At 29.4% G+C, this 18,151-nt stretch overlaps 1 protein-coding gene across 1 annotated transcript; it reads right to left on the bottom strand.

Moving 5' to 3' along the window:
* Positions 1–5,499: 5,499 nt before the first annotated feature.
* On the bottom strand, positions 5,500–7,111 carry LOC122271678 (acid-sensing ion channel 4-A-like). Its single transcript, XM_043053759.2, has one exon. The coding sequence runs from the start codon at positions 7,109–7,111 to the stop codon at positions 5,561–5,563; it is 1,551 nt and encodes a 516-aa protein (XP_042909693.2). The 3' UTR covers positions 5,500–5,560.
* Positions 7,112–18,151: the final 11,040 nt, after the last annotated feature.

Raw genomic sequence — 18,151 nt, 5'->3', positions numbered from 1 at the left:
TCGAGTTGAGGAAACATTTTCGTCATATATTTAAGAGTTCCCTAGAGAGTAAGAGTAATTGTCAAAAAAGAGAATTTTACTTATTTCTAAAAATGCTTTAAATCAAATACCTTTAAAGATATCAAGAAGACATTGTAATATTAAATTTAAGATTATTTTACCAACTTTAGTTTGTATGGTTGATGCATTGCAACATTCAGCTTGCAACAAACCTAAAATACAGCACACATCTGTGAACAATATCAGTCGTGCCTTTTGGTTGTGTAAATAGTGTTTGATAATTAACTTTATATGATTTTATAATAGTTTTACTATACAATCGAAATAGTTTGTGCGCAAACAATTATTCCATTAAATTTTCAGAAAAATGATTATAAATAAATAAAAAATCATTAAATTATCTGTCTCTTTCTGTATTGTACGTTTTTCAATTAAAAATATTCAACTTCAAATCAATAAAACCAAAAACATTATTTTAATGAAATTTCTATCTTCATTACCTATTTTATTGCGTGTCTTTTATAGAATATGAAACATTTTCCAGAAAACTAAAAGAAATCGATGAAAATCATAAGAAATACTTTGGTTATACAGAATATTCTTTTTGAAATTTCAGACAATAAAATATATTTTTTGCGTTTTATACTGCGTAATAAATTGCTTTCATTAAATTTAGATAATGGACTCAAATGCCATTTATTATGATATATTTTTTTCGAAAATAACAAGGAATTCAATAGTCAGATAATCATTCGTATTTATTTGAGAAAATGTAAAATTATAGAGCCCCATAAATTTTCTAAACACAAGTCAAAATAATGACTAATTATATTTATTTGAAGAACTTTCTTTCTTTTTGGAAGATTTGAAGTTTTTCCTAGTTTTGGGCATTCTTAATGTTTAAATAAAATTTCTTGCATTTAAATATTACTTAATCTCACGATTTAATTATTTTTTTTCAAAAACTATTAATTTTTCAGATCAAAAATTTTAGACAATGCATACTTTTTTTTAAATATAAGTAGTAATGAATATTTATTGAACGTTTAAGAATATTTCGACTTCCGAAAAGACAACTACGTTTTGTGATATTTAAGTTTAATAAACAATGTTTAAGTCCTTCATTGATTAGAATTTTAAAATTTATTTAGTTGAATAAAATGAAGGCTTAAAAAAACTTTTGATAAGTTTTTGCTTTTAATATCAAAAGTAGTAAAGTGTAATCAAACTTTTTTTTTAAAAAGTCACTGAGAAATGATTAAAGAATGTTATTAGAAATACATGGGAAAATAATTCAATGATTGAATTCATTGATTTGCATTTGATTAATATAAATGTTTTTAATTCTCAGTTTAACGAAGAAAATACAATGCAATTTTTCATACTATATTTTATTAAAAGGATATCTACATGTTGACTTTTTATATAAACCAGAACCATTTTTTCACAACAAAGTAGCTAAAATTTTCAAAATTTAGGCACTAGTACGTATGACATCTAAAATAGCATAAAAAGGGGAAGCATGAAGATTCATCTTCAAAAAATGCTGATTAAGAGAAATATAAGGAAATGGAGAAATAATAATAGTGTAAAATCAAAAAAGGTTCGTGCAAAAAATTCGAAAACAACATTCAGAAAACCTGATATTTGTAATCTTATGAAAGATCTAGACTTTTCACTATAAAAAAAAAGAAACAGAATTATGATCATAATTATTTATTATTCAGTCTACCTTTTATTTAAAAAAATGCGTCGCATTCTATCGTCTCTAATATTTCGTACTTTTATTTACAACAAAATAATTTTGGAACAATAGCTTCAGTTTAATGTAAGAAGCACGAAATCAAAGCATATAATGAAATTCCCAGCCTCCGGGACATTTCCCCTCCAAAATAACTAACTAGCTCAGAAATTTCATACTGGGGCAATTTTCATACTGGGAAATTTCATACTGGGGAAAACATTTCGTATCAAAATAGAATAATACAATCCAGCTTCGTTTGGATTTGGTGTCTGTGATAGTACGTCATAATACGTCTCGTGCCAGACTAGAATAATATATTTTCAAAAGAGCAATGTTTTTGCTGAAAAATTTCAGATTAGTCACATTAGTTTTGTTAATAAAGTGTTCATTTTTTGAAGGCCGAACAGCGGTTGATATTAGCTTATCAAACAATGTCGAGCAGCATGATAGAGGACACCTACTAACAAACTTTTTTTCAGAGAATTAATTTTGTATAAAGTCTAAACGACAAACATTCTTTCTGTCTTCTAAGTCACAATGCATCGTATTAGGCATCCAGTATACAGTTGGATCTATACAGTCACAAATTTCATAACTTCGAATTTGAAAACATTTTCTCATGCATTCGCCTTGATTTGTTAGGTTGGCATGGGTTATGTGATTGATACAGTGATCCCGTAATGGGGCTGGTAGACGTCTAATAGCGATCTGTTTCATTGCTATAGAAGTTTCATATCCCGGATTTATGTCTACTCATACCATACAATTTCCATACTGTAAGCTTTTAAAATAAGAGATATCGTTATTGGAACACAACTGATAATCATATGCACAGTGAAGGATCATTTCGGATTCTTGATGTCCTATAAGCCGCCACTTATTTTCATCCATTTTCATATACAAAGTAAAGAAACCTAAAATTGTCGTTGTGACGTTGTTTAAAGTTTGATTTGTGAAACTAGAGCATGAGACAAACTTCCGTCATTCCGATATAAACATACTTTCACCTATAAATTCTAATCCTTTATCTTTTTCGTCACAGCCACTTTCATTTGTATCATTATTAAAACAATGTGAAAATATTTTTCTCATTCGGTTTAGATTGCATACAGTTACAGCAGGGAATTCCATACTTGAAACATGTTCTTCGTCTATATTTAAAACAATAGAATATGTTAAATAAATATTTACTATTCTGACAGCTTCATAAATGCATCCAATGGTTCCTATCAATAAAAACAGGATCCGAATAGTTTTTCTTCCAATTGTATTTGACTTTCCAATTCGCGAAAAGAAGTTAATCGGTGATTCTTTAAAAATTCGTAACAGGGAGTTATAACTTGATTTGAGGGACCAAGTTCTTATGAAGTTTAGTGTTTTGTGTTTGTTGAAATAAGTTTGTGATTTCTTTGAAACGTATTCAAGGATTATGTCGTGCCATGAACTAGATAGACTTGTTTGGCGTTTTTTTAAATTGAATGGAGTTTTGTTCTTCAAAATCAGCATTCATTAGATAGTTGCTTATTTTTTTCAAATTCTGTTTCATTGTTGTTTCAAAAATTACTTTTTCTTATATTGCAGTATTTAGGATAAATATAATTTATTTTACTTATCAGAAACTTCAGCAGATTAGTGACCGAAATATTTCAGTGCTATTGCTTTTCAATTTAAAATTTTTCTTCTTGTATCCAATTTTCACTTTCAAATCATTCAATATAATTCACTTCTACAAGTTTAAGATTTTTTTTTACTATCAGAAAATATTTCTTCTTGCCTTATAAAAAACATCAATATTCAATAATCATAATTTTAAGCATATGGCAAATCTGCATCATTTTAATTATATAGTTGTTTTTAACCTTCACTGAATCTTGTATTCATTAATTAAATTTACTCCATTAAAAATCATATAAGTTCTAATGATAAATTGTTATTATAAGGCAAAAAAACTATTACAAACGAATTTTATTTTCAAGGATAGTTTTAAATCTATAATCACAGTTTTCTCCGCATCAGTTTCATTAATAGTTTATAATTTAAACTATCTTAATGTCGGTAGTTTAAAAAGATAGGACTTACTTCTCCGTAATTTTCTGTGAAATTCGTTTCTCTTCATTTATATAACTTTATTTATCTCATAGCACAAAATTCTCAGTGTACATAGCTTCTAAGTATTTTTAATTTAAAACTAACTTGTTTTTATTTCTCCAAAAAATAGTGAGTTTCAGATAGATAATAAGAACAAAATTTCATTATTCCATGTGACAATCGCCTACAGGACGACACTTAGCTTTGAAACAAAAATAAACTTGAACATAAGTTGCAATTTTCATGAATGTTTATCTGAACAACATGTTTATAATATCGTGAGCTGTAGTAAATATTTAGAAAAAGTAAACATTATTAAGTTTGAAAGGTAATTCTGATAGATTCTTCTTCTTTTTTATTGGTTGAATTGCAAAACTCTGGTTAATAAGATAATAAAAACGGCTTGACATTTTCTATTAAAATATTTCAATAGAGAAAAAAGAATTGAAGAATTTTTTATATAAGATGTTCAGCACGCACCAAAAAATAAAACGTGTTCTGTAATGATGTTATTAGTTGATAAAAAGTTTAATGCAATATTGTTCATGGCGTTGCAAAAACCTAACTGTGCAAAATATAAACATTTTCTTGAAAATAACTTTTTGTGGTACTGGTATTTTTTTATTTCAGGGACTGTCCTTAAAATTTGGTTCAAAGCTTTTTGTTTATTGTGATGAATGCTTATTTCAATTTATAAATCATCAAATTTGAAAATACGATGAATCACGTTAGTAACAAATATTTTCAGGCTTGCATAAATTTTATACTAAATGTATTCATTTTTTACACTTATACACTTTTACACTTTTTTACACTTGAAACACACTATTTATTTTAAAGATCTTGCTTCAAATGTTATGAGAGGCTAAAATATCTATGACTTAAAAGATATAGGAGAAAGATAAGAAAACTGACGTTGCACCGCATGAACAACTACTTGCTTAAAAACTTTTAAGCCTAGACAATAACTTTTTAGTCTAGACAATATTTTACAAATACAGCAGGCAAAGAAACGTTAAAAACTTTCATAACAAGGCATAATAAATATTGAATATTTTGAAGCAAAAAGATATAAAAAAGTTACACTTAAATAGATAGGTTTTTAAAAATTCTTCAAGATATAACGAGATAAATCTATGTAAAACCTATAAATAAAACAGAATTAAGAAATAGTTAGCTGAAAGAACGTTATTTTAAGAGCTTTTGAAACTAGAAAATGCTTTACAAATAACAATTATAATATTATACGCAAAGACGTTTCTTAACCTGTAATTTGAGTATAGCTGCTTAGTAGTTGTAACAAGAATATTTTAAACAAGAAAACGGTAAAGATAAAAGGAACAACTCTAGCAATAAATTCATATAACAAGACAAAAAGTTCGCATAACAACTTCACAGAGTACTGTGTTTAGTTCAAAACTTTTTGACAGATGGCGCTAGAGACGATCTCCATAAAAATCAAAGAAAGCCAATTAAAAATTACATACTAATAGTAAATGTATCAAAAAATCGTGTTATCCAAAAACCGTCCCATAACGCTATAACGCCATCCATCTGTTGAAATTTTTTTAAATTAAAGCCAGAAATTCTAATTTATGCTCTCTCACGTGAATTGTTTTCTAAACTCATTTGTTTTCTTGTTCTAAAATCTTTTTTAAAACCACCAGTGAGTTTTAGGACGTCCAATCAATAAACAGCAGGAATTTTGTTAGTTTGTAGGTATAAAATTTAAAGATTGTGCAATATTTTAACAACGGTATGAGATGCACAACGACAAAAGACAATTAAAATATCTGCGACTTCGAAAAAAGAAAATATTGAAATACCCAGCCAAAGTGACATAGCACCACCTAAGCAGCTAAATATTTCAGGACTACGAAACATGGGTAACTGCTTGTACGTACGGTGAGACAAAGTTTTGTAAAATACTCTCAAAACGGCATAATTGTCCCTGAAATTCGTTAATAAACTAGTTCCATTACCAAATAAACGTGATTTGATTGGCAAAGCAGCTATTGATATCTCTCTATGGTATGAGGTCGAATAACAAGATAAAGGGCAATCACAAATGGAAACATTCCCAGAGATTTGGTTTTGTACACCATCTAAGCAACATACGTCTGTTTTGTTTGCAAAGTCGCAGTGCTTCAAATCTGAAATTAAAATGACAGAAGGATCCACGCAACCACAAGTATTCAAACTTTGTCCTTGGAGACACATTTTTATACATTCAGCTCGGTTACTATAGTAATTATGCATATAGTAATTGACACAGTGATCTTTAAATGGCGATGGTAGACGTACGATTTTATATTGTGTCAAAGCAATTGAAGTTTCGAAACCAGGACTGATATTTACTCCATCTTTTTCCGGTTTCGGCGCTTCTGAAATATTATGAATCGATACTCTTACACCGATTGCAGGGCTAGATGTAGTAGTTGAATACTGTTCTATCTCTGCATTCAAAAGTAATTCCAAACCACTTTCGTACCCTATTGATGTCGACTCTAAATCACTTTTGTTAAATGTAAAACAGTTTCCATATTGCAAGCTTTGGAAATGAATAAAGTCGTCAAGAGAACATAACTGCATGTTGAAAACACAATGTTTGATTAGATCTGCTTTTTGATGTCCAGCAAATCTTCGGTTTTTATGATCCATTTTCATGTAACGAGAAAAAGAAGCTGATTCGTTTCTTTTTGAGTTAAAAACTGTTTGATTTCGAAAGTATGAGCAGGAAATAATTTTTCGTCGTTCAAAAAAAGGCATGAATCCTTGCATCGAATCTATATCAAAGTAATCACAATGCTTAATGATGTCAAGGTTTGCGCAGTTATCATACACAGTTTTCAGTCGATTCAAGTTGCAGACAGTAACGGCTGGAAATTTCAGTTTCGACTCGTATTCATCTTCTACTGTAATGACAATAGGAAAAGTCAGATAAATTTTTAAGAATTTCTGAATCTCATAAACACACCCACCGATTCCTAAAAACAGTAATAACAACCAAGTAAATTTTCTAACTTTTGTGTCTGCCTTTCTGATTTTAGATAACGCTTGAATTGATGAATCTTTTGAGTCCTGATCAGGAGAACTAGGAGATAACTTTAAAGTACACTTTTGCTTATTCGGTTGAAAGCACCCTTGTTTGGAATATTTATTTGTGTTTTTTGCACATTTTGTACTTATTTTCTTTGGAACGTTTTCATATATGTTCTTGCTTTCATCATGTTGAACAGTATCTCTTGTTTTCAAATTGATTACAATGTATTCATTCATTTTTTTAATTAATTCAGTACTCTTACGAAGAAATGGGATAAATTTCCGTTGGAAATTTTTTCTTAATTAAATATTTTCTCTTTTTCAATTTAAGTTACAAGTAATCTGTAATAGACACCTTTACTTATGTTAAAATAAAATCATTTTTAGAAAAAAGAGGGGAAATATTTTGTCACGAAATTATTCTGAGTGGTATTTTGTATATATCTTCAGCATTAGATTAATTTCACTATTTCCATGTGAACTCTTTAAAGAAACATCTTAAAATTATGAAGGCACAATTTACGATCCATCTATTAAATCTACGATACGTAAAGTATTGAAATTCATTTGAAAATGGTTTTAAAAAAAAGCATTTTTTAGAGGAATTTATAGAAGTACTTTCTTCTGCAGTTATTCTGAAGTTTAATTCTTTCTCGCGATATAAAATTAATCATACTGCTTTGCATTCTTCCTTTTATTTGAAGGAAATTAAAAGACAGTCAACAATTATCGAGATTATTAGTTTCTCTTCTATTCTCAAGTTAGTCGAAATATTCATTCAGTGACAGGTAAATCACTCATCTTTAAAATTATTCCTAGATATCTTCATTGTATAGTACTCACTAAATTAACTAATTCATCATGACTTCCAATTATCTAGAAATGTTCATTCGCTTTCAAAATAATTTTCTCATCTTTCAAGTGCTCGTGTTTGTAAGAAGTTTCTCTGGAGTAGTTTTTATTCTTAATATTAGTTCAAACGATTGATCAAATTTAATTTGATGATTCAACAAAAGCAATATCAGGCTGTAGACAAGGAAACCTTTTAAAAAAATTATTTATTTATACTATTTTCGAAAGGAGTTTTGAAAATTTTATTTCTTCAAAAATTAGCTAATTGAATTAAATTGAAAGTGAATATTCAAAATCGTCATTGAAAGAATGAAAAAAACATTTTAAAATTTCATATAAATGGCGCACGAAATTACCATTATTATTTCCATAATATGTTATAAATCCTTTCTAAACACTGAAAAATGAAACTAAAATTATTTTTATGTAATTTTACTGTCAATAACGTGTTTTATTGGGAATCTTTTATTCGAAGAATAACTTTAAAAAATTAGTACGCTAATTTTTATAAACTTCTGTTTTCTAGAAATCCACAAATGAAGTGGTATAAGTCAGCATTTAAATTAAACTTTTATAACTGCTAAACAGTTTTATAACTGCTAAACAGTTTGCATAATTCACGCGTATGAACACGCAATAATCATGCGTATTCAGAGCGTAATTTATTTGAGAAAATGTGAAATTACAGAGCCCCATAAATGTTCAAAACACAAGTCACAATCATTACTACTAATATTTATTTGAAGAACTTTTTTTCTTTTTTAAATTTTTGAAGTTTTTCATGTCGAAGTTGAAAATTTCTTACACTTAAATATTACTTAATCTCACGATTTAATTATTTTTCTTCAAAAACTATTAATATTTTAAATAAAACATTTTAGACAATGCATGTTTTTTAAGGATAACTAATTATGAATATTTATTAAATGTTTCAGAATATTTCGACTTCTAAGAAGACAACTCCGTTTCGCGATATTTAAATTTAATAAACAAGCATATAAGTCAGAAGTTTAAATCTTGCTTTAATTGGAATTTTAAAATTAATATAGTTGACTAAAATTTTTTTTTCAAATGAATAAATAAATAAAATAAAAGCTTAAAAAAACTAGTGCTAAATTTTTGGTTTTAATAGTAGAAGTAGTAATCAAATTCCTTTTAAAGAAAGTCATTGACTAATGATTAAAGAACGTTCTTAGAAATAAAGTAGAAAATAATTCAATGATTTGTTATTGCATAACTAATTTTAAAAACATAGTACCGAAAAAAAAAACATTTTAGAATTCAAAACAACGTTACACTAAACTCATAACTACATGCGTACATTGTTTACATTTAAAAACTCTTCTGAATATTCCTTCTTAAACATAATTTTTTTTTTCAAAATAGAATGCCAATATTTAAAACATACGAATCTTCAATACAAAAAATATAGAAAACAATTATGATTATATTTCCAAAATTCCGTGTTAGGATGACATTTTAAACTGCTCTGATTATATAGGGCGGTTGAAAACGATTTGTCAAAAATGTAAAGACTGGCTGAGTGAAACTCAAAAAGCATGTTTCATATAAGAATATGTGCTAGAAATTCTGCGATGAGCAAGTAGAGGTCACTATTCAACTTGGCGTATAAAAGCGATTCGTTTACTTGAATCTTTATTTTTCGAACGGATTTCAAGCAACATGCATCATTACACCAATGTGGAGTTCGTCGACATGCAATTCATCCATACGGTTGCACAGGAACCGGTTCCTTGGCCCACACGTGGTCCAGATTTGATCTACTTGGATATTTTTCTGTTAAGGTTAAATGAAAAGCATCGTATATGATTTTCTCGTAACATCTAAAAAAGATCTGGTTGACCAATCGTCTGCTACTGCTGGAAATGTGTGCGACATGCCTGTAGTTTTCTGCTAATGTACGCTAATCCATGTGCCGCCACTGTGAAACTCGTATAGCTGTTGGTTGTTCCTCTTTCGAGTAGCAATTCAAATATTGTAATTGATTCTAAATTTATTGTCGTCTGTTTCATAGTAAGCTGTTGTAGACTGTTTGTAAATATTTTTTCACGAGAGAAATTTGTCTTTTCACTTATTTGTGATTAATACTACTTTAAGTACTACCGCTTTAACGTTACATTTCCGCATTTAGATTCCTGCGTAAAATCTGACTATTTATGTCACCACTACCTGCCTTTACATTTTCAATTACAAAAATTAATTTACTTTTTTACATCAAGTTTTAAAACCACCCTCTATATTTGAATAGTTTATAAATTATTAATTATTAATGAATCATAAACTGTAGTAAAATGTGTATTTTCTTAAAAGCTGCGCCACATGGAAACACATACATAATTCATTTATAGTAAAAAGTACATGCAACATGTGTAAGCAACTAAATGTTTTAAGGGCGAGCATAAGTATTAGAGTTTAATTATGAATTGTTGCAACGTGCGTGAATATTGTTCTGAATTATTATGTTTCTATGTCTAGTTTAGATTCGAATACTATTAAATAAAGATATTCACCTTATTCTCGACCACGTTTCATGTTTTCCACGGTCGGAGGTAGTATTGGTAGAGGTTGTTTTGACTTCCGGTATAAGAATCAGGTAGAAGAATTTCTGCTGGTGTAAACCAAATTGCGGTAAATCCGCATCTTAACGATCATGTAATTGCATATCAATTTAGGATAATTTCCCAAGGTACCTTTTCTTATATCTTTATATGATATTTTAAAATATGAGGAACACATTTTTTCACAAAAAACACGGAATAAAAATTTAATTAAGAAAAACTAAGTATTCCGAGTATATACAAACAAATCCGGAGCGTCAAAAAAAGAAATAGTCTCTTTAATGCTACGACGTCAGAGGAGGACCTTAAGACTTCCGGTAGCTTTTGTTTGTTTTTTTAGAATAGATGGTGAATATTTAAAATATACGTTAAATATCTCTTATAATTCAGAAGTGGAATAAAAAAAACGGTAATTTGTTGTTGATGTTTCTTTTCCTTCTTAATTTACGATGTCTTATTTATACTTATCTATAGTACGTATGTCAGAGTTACAGGTTATTGCAATGGAACTTGGCGAAGAAGTACACGATGCTTTTAAGGTTGTAGATTTAAAAAACTTGGTTTTAAATAGAAAAAACTATGATGAGGATTTGGTACAAGGAATGATATTCAATTTAAATGCGGAGAGAGAAGCAGAAGTTGCCACTGCTGAGAAAGAAGCTATGCGAAAGCATGAATTAGAAATAAGAAAATTGGAAATTGGGAACGTTAACACTAATTTACCTATTGATTCGCCAAAAACAAAAATAGACTGGCAATTTCAGTTAAGGTACTTTGATTCGAAAAATTACGACGTAAGTTTCTACGGTAAAAATATACTTGAGGGTGCCCCCTAGCGAAATTGGCGACTTGTGTTTGGCGCCATTCCTGTTTGTGCGGAACACCGTGGTAACCGGAATGGCAGCCAATACATAATGATATTTCAATAAAATATTGGAAAATTTCAATAAAATATCGGCCAAAACTTTATAAAATTGCAATGATCCCAATATAGGCAAAATTAATAAACCCAATAAAATGCATTTTGAATCAAAGCAAAAATTAATGGAGTAAGCACAGAAAGAAAAAGAAAAAACAGCTCAATTATTCATTAAGCTTGAATATTCTCAGATTTAGGTGAACAGAATTTTCTAATAGGAGTTAGATACTGTCTAAAGTTTGAATAGAATCTGTGTACCTCCATCGCCACATAAATTCGGCGAAATATGAATCGAAAATGGCGTCTGTGGTGCCCGACTGACGGTGACATTTTTTTTTAAAGTCTCTTTCTATAACTGTCCACATACCTTCGATCTTATTGACCAGAAGCAAAAGTAACCTTACCAGTCGGTATCCAACGTGGAACTACATATACATATACCGTTGAACATTTAAAAATAACGCTAAAATCTAAATCAATCAGAATCACGATTGGGTTTCAACATCACCTAGCTTGGCGTTCAATTGCGATCACAACTTGGTGAAAATCAAGGGTCACCCTCAAATATAGTCTACCCCTAAAACGATATAAATTTAGTCCTGAAAAATTTAGACAGTTGTTTTATTCTCATAAAATTAAAATTGATAGTACTTGGTGAGAATATTATTATGAACTTGAAACGTTTTTTGATGGATGGATAAAAGGTTTAAATATAAAAACAATGGAAGATTTAAAAAATTTAATTATATCAGACAGAATTAAGCAAAGTGTACCAGCAGTAGTTCAAGAATATTATGTCAGTGAGTGGTCGTTGCTGAAGTCGCCAATGTTATTACTGAATAAAATGGACGATTATATTGAACTGTAAGAGTTGTACAAAAATAACTCTCAGATGCCCTCTCTATGTTATCAATTTGGAGTAAAAAGAAATGATCAAGTTATTGGAATCAAAGGGTTAGAATCCATAATATGTTATAATTGTTCTGAAAAAAGACATTATTCTCGTGACTGCTCTAAGCCAAAGAGTCCAAAATTTTGTACATTTTGTCGCACAGAAAGACACGGTACAAAAAGTTGTCCAAAGAAAATTAACAAACCGTCAGTAAACGTTTCAACGTTATCACCCATTGAAAATCTTAATACTAGTAACACAGTTCTTGTACATGGGATAGCTACAAGTGCTTTAATAGATACAGCTGCCGACATATAAATGATTAAATACACATTCTCTAAAGAGATAGGAGTCTATAATACGCATAATAATGATGTTACGATTATACGAGGAGTTGGGGGGTTGAGAAAATCATTAGGCTCTTGTGCAGTAAATTTAACCATTGACAAACTGGTACTAAATGATGTAAAACTACATATTGCTGCAGACGAATGGACCTATGGTTGGACGAATGAACCTAGACGAATGGTTCCTGGACCTATTGTAAGAGATATTTAACGTATATTTTAAATTTACTAGTGGGCTGCGCCCCCTGCTCGCTAACGCTCGCCAACCCCCGAAAATTGCTACGCAATCTTATAGGGTTTGCTTCGCAAACCAATATCGCTTCGCTCGCTACTAACTTAGGTACATTGCAAATGCACAAAATTCTAAGAATTCGAAACAATCATTCAAATCCATATAACAACATTTGTTTTCTAAAAAAATTACATCTTTGTAGTAAATACTAAGTCATTAAAATAAATTTGAATTCAAATAAATGACATGCAATTCGTTAATCCTATTAGAAATGTGCCATAGTATAAAATCTTCAGATAAAATTTCTAAAACTGATATCTCTTTAAAAAGGTTAAAATTTTGGCTATAATTAAGTCTATTAAAAGTTGAAATAAGTGAATTGCAATGGGAAAACCTGCATAAACGAATAAATTCTAGTAAAGCAAATAAATTCGTGATATAAATCAAAAATCGTCAAATAAATTCGTAATATAAAAATAAGTGAAAAAAAGCGCTTTCGACTAAATACTAAAATAGAGATCGATCGACAAAGACTACTCACTTCTGCCCAGCTTATGCTCTCTCTGTGTGATCACAATTGCACAATAAACATTCTATGGACATAACCAAAGTAGCATAAAGTCATTACAAAATAACTAAATCAGGATATAACAATTTTCACAGGTTTCGTGTAACTGCAACATTTCTCAAATTTAAAATACTTTTAAATATATTTTGTTGCAAACGTTCCCTTTATTTAATGCAAAAAGGGCAAGAATCAGTAAATCAATAATATGCTGCCAAATAACATTTGAAAAAATTATACGAATAAATAAAAACAAATCCCGAGACGTAATATGGTGGCATAAATATTGTAAACTGCTTGAAACAAAAAATATTATTGCATGCGTCTTGTATTCAAGCTTTTCTAAAAAGAAAGATTTAACTAGAACTAGCCTTTTAAATGATCACTAGGAGGCTCCACCCCCTGCTCGCTAACGCTCGCCAACCCCCGAGAATTGCTACGCAATCCTATGTGGTTCACGCCGTGAACCATGGCTCGCTGCGCTCGCTCGCCAATGAACACAATGTTCCAGCACAAAGACATAATATATTATCATCAAAGACACAGTATTTCATCATCAAAGACATAGTATTGTACTTATGTAGAAGAATTCTACCAATGTTCTTATTGGCTTTTAAAAAAGTATATTACCTATTTAGATTGTATATGGTGAAAAAATCAAAACATTAGCTAAATAAGAAACAATTAGCAAAATAAATTATCAAATATTGCTTCACTAATATTCTGCATTTTAAAGCGTGAAAATTCAATGCATAAATAAACGCGAAATATAAAAAAATTCAATGCATTCAATACAAACACTTAAACGTTTTTTAGACGTTTAGGTAGCTCCCAGTAGAAAAATATCAATTCAACAGCGGCCTTTTAAAGCATTCTCACTTCAATTAATTAATTAATTCCTAATTGAGTTTAAATTAAATATTGTCATGTTTTTAGTGCATGAATCTGAATTGAACAACCTGATAATGCTCACTCTGGTTATTGTTATCTGGTTGCTCACTACGTGCTCTTGCGCGCCGAATCCAATCAATTAAAAATGAAAGCTGTTGCCAGCGCGAGAAAAGAAATATCATCGGTTTTATTGATACATACAAACGTGCGTATTAGCGTTTTATATAATATAGAAGATTATAACTTTTATATTTAAAAATAATCTGATATTTTATTCAATTATTAATCTAGTTACATTGTTGTTATGGAAATTATATTTCCTTTCATCAAAACAAAATCGCAATGGAACAAATTAATAATTTATTAGCTGTTAAAATATTTAAAGTATCTGCAAATTAATATGTGGCATCCGTTGCTCAGTGGAGGGGCCCAAAGATGATGATCTAGAAAAAAAAATTTCTTAAAAAAAATATTAGCTATATAGTAAAAGAAAAATATTTTCCCGAACTATGTTTGTGGAGTAAAATATTAAAAATATTATAGAAAATAAATTTTGATGGACAAAACAATATAGTTGAAGTAAAACTACTCTTCGTAAATATTTGCTAACTTCTTTTCCGAGTAAATTTTTACTTTTCTGCCGGTTTATTTAAAAATTTATCAGCATGTAAATTTATAATCCCCTTCGGTTACAAGCTAGAGTTGTACTTTTAAAAAAATTATTCTTTACGAAATTGTGGCATATGAAAAGAAAGAAAGCTTTAAATTCTGTGTTTTAGTATCATTTTCACTATATTGTTGTTATTATTTTGTGTAAGCCAATAATTTTAAATCCAATGAAAATATATTACGTGCAATGGAAACCTCATGAGTAATATGCGTACTGAGATATTTTAAGTAAAAGAGATAAAAATTTACGATATTAACGCTATAGCAATGAAAGCGTGCTACATTTACATGTACAGAGCTAAAAAGAAACGGACCACCCAGTATAACTTTTGTTCCTAATGATCGTATTTTAACGCTCTAGCATTCAATCTGATTGGCTCGAGAGATTGACCTCAAATATGTGAAGACAGTATTTTAAGTTACGAAATCAGACATGGAGGTACAGGAGGTCAGAAATTTCGAATCCATCTGAAAAAAAAAACTGTTTTTTTTTTCAGAGAAAGTATGTTTTTGTAACTTAAAATTAATTAGCATTTAATAATTTTAATTAGCATATTTGACGTCAACCTCAAGAAACATTAAGATTTAGGTCTAGATCGTGAATATCCGATGATTAGATCAAAAGTTATTCTGGGTGGTCCGTTTTTTTCAGCGCATTGTACGTAGAAACAAAGTGTTTGTTTCCTTATCTTTGTCATTTCTATCAGTTTTAACTTTTCAAAAAATGCTTTCAAATATGTATTCATTCAAAGTATACAAAATTGATTTAGAAAAACAAACAAGCAATTATCTTCGAAAATCGTAGACACTGAAGATTTTCAATTCGACGTTTTGTAGATAAAGAATAATTTACATCACCTGTAGACTTAACCCTTTGACGTAGATAGAACATCGGTGTCTCTTTCATGTATTCTTTTTCTGACACTCCAATTACAAGTAGAAATATATTTTGGTATTTTTTAATGAGGAAAAAAGTTACTATTTGATTATCAAAATCATATTAGAACTAAAGTGTAAAATAAAAAAAGGAATTCTTAAAAACATTCATTCATATTCCAAAATTTTTCAATAATTAATTTTGCAAATTACAGAGATTTCAATCATAAGAAACTGTTTCTCTCGGATCTAAATAACTGCAAATTTGAAAAATTATTGTTTGGAAGTTTACCGAGTTTGGAAGACTTTATCTTTAATGCAGAAAAAGACACAGGTGTTTCATGCTGCATTTTATGAACATAAATTATTTAAATGCTAAATAAAATATGTTTCCCTTGTTGTGACCTAAATTAATACAAAATTATTTTTAAAAGTACAAAAAGAAATATGTTTAATAAAAATTCAAATTTTGTGTCAAAGGATTAATGAGGCAGAAGACAGTAATCTTATTCTTACAACTACGTTGGAATGCAGTTGGGAAATTAATGAGATTGGTTGGGATTAATGGTTGGGATCTATCAAATTTTGATGAGTCTTTCCTTAGCTGAGGTTGCTTTTGCTAATTATTTGTTGCTTCAAAATTAATTCTTTATCTGAACATTATTTTCTGTTCTGCTTCTGAAAATAAAAAAAGAACTCAAAAATGGCACCAGCATTAAAAAAAAGTCGTTGCTAAAAAGCCACTTAATTGCAATTTGAAATATATAAACATGAAATAGGAATAAAATAAATGTGCGAATGTATAAGTTATAAAAAAAGTTATATGATTTTAAAGTTGTCTTAAGTATATAGATACTTTATTTGAGCTGCACAATGGGCTATTAGCGACGGTCTGGGAAACATCCCTGAGGATTATCCGAAGATACGTCATCACAGTTTTGATCCTCCGCAGAGGGGATCTCATTTTTGAGGCCACTTCCTCAATTTAAACATAGATGTGCAGAAGAGGGAAATTTTCTCCAGATCCCTGTACCTATGGTACCCCTTAGTGACCGACCACAGCACTTTCTATTCCACAGAATTTACGAGCTCGTATATCGCATGTACTCGGTAGGACTTAGCGGAGTCAAGGATCGCTTCTTAAGTTGGTATAATGCTTTTTAGTTCGAAAATATTTATATGATTCAGCACAAAAATTTTTTATTTTGAAACATTCATTAACTTATAAAAAGTTTCTCAATAAACATAACTTTTTTAATTTTTGTTATTTTTTTATTTTTTTCTAGGTAAGAGAGAGTGGGAGCGAAGGAGAGAGAGCCGATGTTCCTTCATCTGTATCTAAGACGCTGATCAAATAATAGGAAAAAGGTTTCGCCAAAACGATGTTTTTTTTTCTCAATTTCCTTTATGCTCTAGTAATTTGTTCTAAAAAGCAACTAATACTCTTTTAAAAACTTCATAATGAAGCAACTGCATCGCCGTGATCGTATAGAGGTTAGACATTGCGTTGTGGCCGCAATAAGCCAGGTTCGAATCCTGGTCACGGCAGGTTTTTTCTTCTTTTTCAATTCCATACAGGTTAAAATTCTCCAAATTAAATAAAGTTTCGAACTTATTTGTTTAATATTTTCATGTCAGTATTTTAATATTTCTCCACTTAATATTTATAAATTTTTTTTAGGGATATATACAAGATGTCTACCTAAGACATCGAGTAAAAATCTCTTTCATTTGTTTTGTTTCTTACTATTTATTTATTTCTGTATTAAAAAACCGTAACTAACGGTGCTGCTGTTCTGGGTGTTAAAATTTATGTTACATTTTGCTTTGCTTTAAAAAACTACAAGACTAAGAAATTTGACATTACGATGATGTATAGAATTTCGTGCTGGGAGTATGCTAAAATTAAAAAAAAAAGAATAACTTTTGTATTCTTCTGTTAAACTTACAGTCAAAAACACCATACGAGTCACTCTGCACCCTATGAAAATGCAATTACAAAGCTAAAAAGTCATATTTATTTATGAACCATATTTATTTATACAAGCGTAATGTGAACCTAATAGCACCTAAGTTAGCTTAGTTAAATTCAAAATAATTTCAATCTTGCATGGTTTATTTGTTAATCATTTATAAGCCTTATTGGACTTTAAGATAAAGGGTTGTTGCTGACATTAAAATCAACTTTGCACTGCTAACTGGTAGCTAACCACGTGTCAAACGCAACGGTAAGCGTTCAAACTAAACAAATCTTAAAATAAAACAAGAACATTACCTTAATACAATGTTTTATTTCTTAAAAAAAAGGGAGAAAAACCAGACGATTCAGAAAATTTCAGTTATAACTTTAACCAAAATATAAATTTTTCGTTGCGCAATGCGTAAAATAAAAAAAAACGAACCACACTCAATAACTTTTTATTTTATGAATCTTATCTTCACTGTCTAGGACTCA

Source organism: Parasteatoda tepidariorum, chromosome 3, assembly GCF_043381705.1.
Source record: "Parasteatoda tepidariorum isolate YZ-2023 chromosome 3, CAS_Ptep_4.0, whole genome shotgun sequence".
Taxonomy (NCBI): Eukaryota; Metazoa; Arthropoda; class Arachnida; order Araneae; family Theridiidae; genus Parasteatoda; species Parasteatoda tepidariorum.
Note: the sequence above shows the minus strand (reverse complement) of the source record. Positions and strands in the feature narration are given on the sequence as shown.